Raw genomic sequence first — 4,062 nt, forward strand, 5'->3', positions numbered from 1 at the left:
CTCTTGTATGGCACAAAAATTTTAATTCGTTGGAGACTACCATCTGGTAGTGTGAGTTATTACATAATGTAGTGTAATGTATGACATCTTAGATTCACTTATTCAGAAGAGATCTCTGTGTTGCTCTCCTCATTCCCAGAGTAAACCCGGTTAAGTTCTGCAATCATCACCTCATGTTCTGCTTTCATTATTTTGTATCTGTTTGAACAATGTGTAATTTCTACGTACCATAAGTCATCTTGGAATGGACGGAGTTATTTTGTATCTGCATTAGCTATGTTTGTTTGTTACTCCCACCTATATAAGTCTTGCTCTGTTGCATCTATCTCCAGTCTCGGCAATTTTACTAATTGTTAGCTACCAAGTTTCTTCTGAGCATACCAGTCCATTTCAAAGCACCACAAATCGAGTGTATTGCATTTGCTCAAGTAGGTATATATACATTGTATATATTTATTTTCTGAATAACGAAGATTTATTAGAAATTGAGATGATTTTCCTTTTGAAAAATGTTGTTTCCATTTCCACTTTATCTAACTAATTGTAGGTTTTATGCACCGGTTTTTAGGTTTGGGTAAATTATTCTTCACATGCACAACCTGCCATAAATGAATTGACGGTGCGCTCCTCTTGCTTGTTGCTAGGTATGTCTAATTATGGAGTTAACAAATCAGCTTGACGTGATGATAATGTATGTTAGCTTTTCTTGTGTTCAGGAAAGTGGCTTGGCAACCGCCAAACTCATACCCCGAGTTTTTAGATTATCAGTTGACTGATCTTAATGTGGGTGCTATCTTAGTTATTAATGTTCTTTCCTGATGTACATGAATGACACTTTCTGGTTTGGCAATGAATAATGTGTTGGTCTCTTGATAAGAGGTGTATGAATGTGGTTTAAAAAATACCAAAAAAATGTTTGATTAGTGCTATTGTTTGCAGCTATCGGTAAAGTTGTGATATATCTTTAACCATTGTCGCTTGTCTACACTGTCAGCGGCTTAACAACTACGGAAGCTAGATTAGTGCGCTCAATAACGCCTCAAGAGGAGCCACCAGGTGGCGCTCCAACAACTAGTAGATAAGTAAGACTATCCCAAACCCCTAATATGATAGGGCAGCCTCACGGATTAACACCTTATTAAGCTGCTGCTTCTTCGACTCTGAAGGCAGTATTGTCAATAGTGTGCTTTGCAAAGATTGGCATGGAGTGCCTACAAGATCCTTTGCAAAGCCGACACTGACATGGTAGACGACCTACTCGCGTTCCTCGGTGATGCCGACCAAGCCAGCGCCAAGGACCTGCGCCTCACCCGCGACAACGTCAATGCCTTGATCATGGTAAGTACGGTAACAGCAGTACTCTACGATATGACACACACTTGCCCCAAGAATCTAATGTTATTACAAATTTTAATCTTGCCGTATATATTTCTCTCTAGTAGTTGTAAAACTTCTCTCTTTTGGATTTAGCAATTTTAAGTCAATGAAGTTGCACTTGATTACAAAATATGTGGACGTTGAACGCAGGACATGTTGTTTGGCAGGCCGGATAATGTCGACTTCACCATTGAGTGGGCAATGACAGAGATGATTCATTGCCCTAACATCCTTCTGCAGCTGCATCGGGAGCTCGCAAACATTGTGGGGTTTGAGCGGATGGTCGACGAATCGGATCTTCCCAAGCTCCCCTTCCTTAACTGTGTCATCAAGGAGACGCTTCGGATGCACCCGCCGATCCCGGTTATCCTCCGCGGGACCACCAAAGATTGTGTCCTTGGTGGATACTCGGTGCCCAGGGCCTCTCGCGTATTCATCAACACGTGGGCAATCAACCGAGACGGCGAGGCATGGAAGGACCCTGACACTTTCCGGCCATCCAGGTTCATGCTCAACGGGGATGCCCTCGGGCTAGATCTCAAGGGCGGTTGCTATGAGTTCTTGTCATTTGGTTCTGGAACACGCTCATGCCCGGGGCAAGGGCTCAGCCAGCATGGGGTGGAGTTTGCCGTAGCACAGCTCGTGCACGGGTTTAACTGGAAGCTACCCGATGACATGAATCCAATGCAGCTTGACATGGGCGACACGATCGGTTCGACCGTGTCGCGCGCCACACGGCTCTGCGCGGTGCCCACACCCTGCCTCAGATGTCCTTTGTAATACTATATATGACCTGTTGTGCGCATGAAGCAAAACCCAAATGCAGCCTCCAAGTGAGGGCAACCATATGAAACTTTATCTGAAAGCTACTACTGTCACGAGTGGGGGACATGACCTTCCTTCTCTTTTCTATTTTTTTAATGATCAACTACTTATTACTCAGATGCCTCCGGTTTGCCCTCTTTCTCTCCGTCCACCCGGTTCTTGGACGCTGTGGGGTCTCACCCATATGTTGCCGGATCCGGCCTTCTCTACCATGGAAGACGGCGGTGATGTGTACTCCGAGAACATGATCTTTGTAATGGTCCCTATGAAAACTAGTACCAATGATTGTATCAGCGGTCAGGCAGCATGCGGGGGTATTTGGGCGCGAAAAGTTCAGATCCTCTTGTCGTACGCGGGAAGGGATTTCGGTTGGTGAGGGTGGTGCTTCCTTTCGGTGCCAATCCATACACCTTCTGTGTCGGCCGGTGCTCTCCGTGGGGCGCGGTGCTTTAGCTTTCAATATTTGCCGCAGAAGGAATCCAGAGCTAGGCGCGTCCTTTGTAAAGCATTGTACCTCCAAGGATGTCGCTTTGGTTTCGGATATACATTGTATATATTATTTTTCTGCCTACGTTTGCAGAAACTACATGGATTGTGAAGGTAGCATGTATTTTTACATAAGAACAAAGTAACAAACGGCAGCCTACCAAACGCTAACCTACTGCAACATTTTGGCAAAGTTGCCAGCAGCACGATTCCGGGTTCCACCCTACTCTCACCCATATACATCATTCTAGCAACATCCCAGATATATACATCATCTTGGACTATGAGGACTGATTCCATATTACGTAAGTATCCAAGTTTTAAAGGAGGCCGTTTCCACTTAGGGATAGTGCTTCTTCCTTGATAGCAACATTATTATCTTTGAATCCTCCGTCTGGTAGTAGATCATGCTCTCACTCCTCCTTCTCGATGGTGCCGAGGTGGTACTCGTGCATCACACACTTGTTCTTCTCCCACTTGTCACCATACCCGATGTAGAGCACAAGGAGCTTCCTTCGGCCAATCAGTTGGCCGTTGGCTTTCAGTGAAGGGCTATTCCGGTCTTGTTCCACACTATGTTTACGTTATATTCTACTAGCAAAAGAGCCCGTGCGTTGCAATGGAAGAAAAAACATAACACACGCTCTTAACTCAACAACCATCACTCAAGACCACAATAGGTCAATCTCCTTTATTTTTGCGAGGCATCATATTTGTGTTGCCGCTTATCCTCCTTCTCACCCTCGCCGGCATGGCCTCGGTGTTCAGACAAAACAACAAAAAACGTGTGTTAAATATGGTTAATCCTAAGGCGTCTCTCTCTCCCTCTCTCTCTCTCACTTTCTCTCACTCTCGCGATGAGAAATATGTTGTTTTCCCCTGTGACATTTTTCAGAGGTATGCATGTGTCGTTATCGATGTTTTGTTTTCCATATATGGTTATAGTGGGATGTTTATTTGCAATCCGGATCGCCACCGGTATGAAAAAAATGGATCTTGTGCTATAAATTATAAGTTTGCTTCCATAACAATATTTTAAAAATATTTAACAGGTAAAATTAACATCTTATTTAGATTCCAGACATTTTTCTAACAAAATTTAATATATAATATATTAAAATCGAAGTTACGGTTTAAAAGATACAGATAATTTAGAAAATCATTTGGTTTGACTCAAATATATTTTAAAATACTTAACAAGTAAAAATAATCTCATATTCATATTCTACATATTTTTCAATCAAATTTCATATATAACATGTTCAAATCGGAGTTACGGTTTAAAAGATATGGATGATTTTAAAAACATTTGTTTAACTTAAATATGATCCGCGGATGAATTACCTAAAACATCAGGGGGGTTTTCGAAAAATG

General features: G+C 42.7%; 1 protein-coding gene across 1 annotated transcript; it reads left to right on the plus strand.

The window, feature by feature from the left end:
• Nucleotides 1-1,242: 1,242 nt before the first annotated feature.
• On the plus strand, nt 1,243-2,157 carry LOC119357371 (cytochrome P450 84A1-like). Its single transcript, XM_037624358.1, has 2 exons — nt 1,243-1,338; nt 1,528-2,157. The coding sequence occupies exons 1-2, from the start codon at nt 1,243-1,245 to the stop codon at nt 2,155-2,157; spliced, it is 726 nt and encodes a 241-aa protein (XP_037480255.1).
• The last annotated feature ends 1,905 nt before the right edge of the window (nt 2,158-4,062 follow it).

This window comes from Triticum dicoccoides, chromosome 2A (genome assembly GCF_002162155.2).
Source record: "Triticum dicoccoides isolate Atlit2015 ecotype Zavitan chromosome 2A, WEW_v2.0, whole genome shotgun sequence".
In the NCBI taxonomy this organism is placed as follows: Eukaryota; Viridiplantae; Streptophyta; class Magnoliopsida; order Poales; family Poaceae; genus Triticum; species Triticum dicoccoides.

Bases quoted from the DNA above. Each gene is read 5' to 3' on its own strand.
- LOC119357371 (XM_037624358.1), top strand. From the start codon at position 1,243: ATGGTAGACGACCTACTCGCGTTCCTCGGTGATGCCGACCAAGCCAGC. The intron at 1,339-1,527 runs GTAAGTACGGTA...CGTTGAACGCAG, and splicing joins ACGTCAATGCCTTGATCATG to GACATGTTGTTTGGCAGGCC.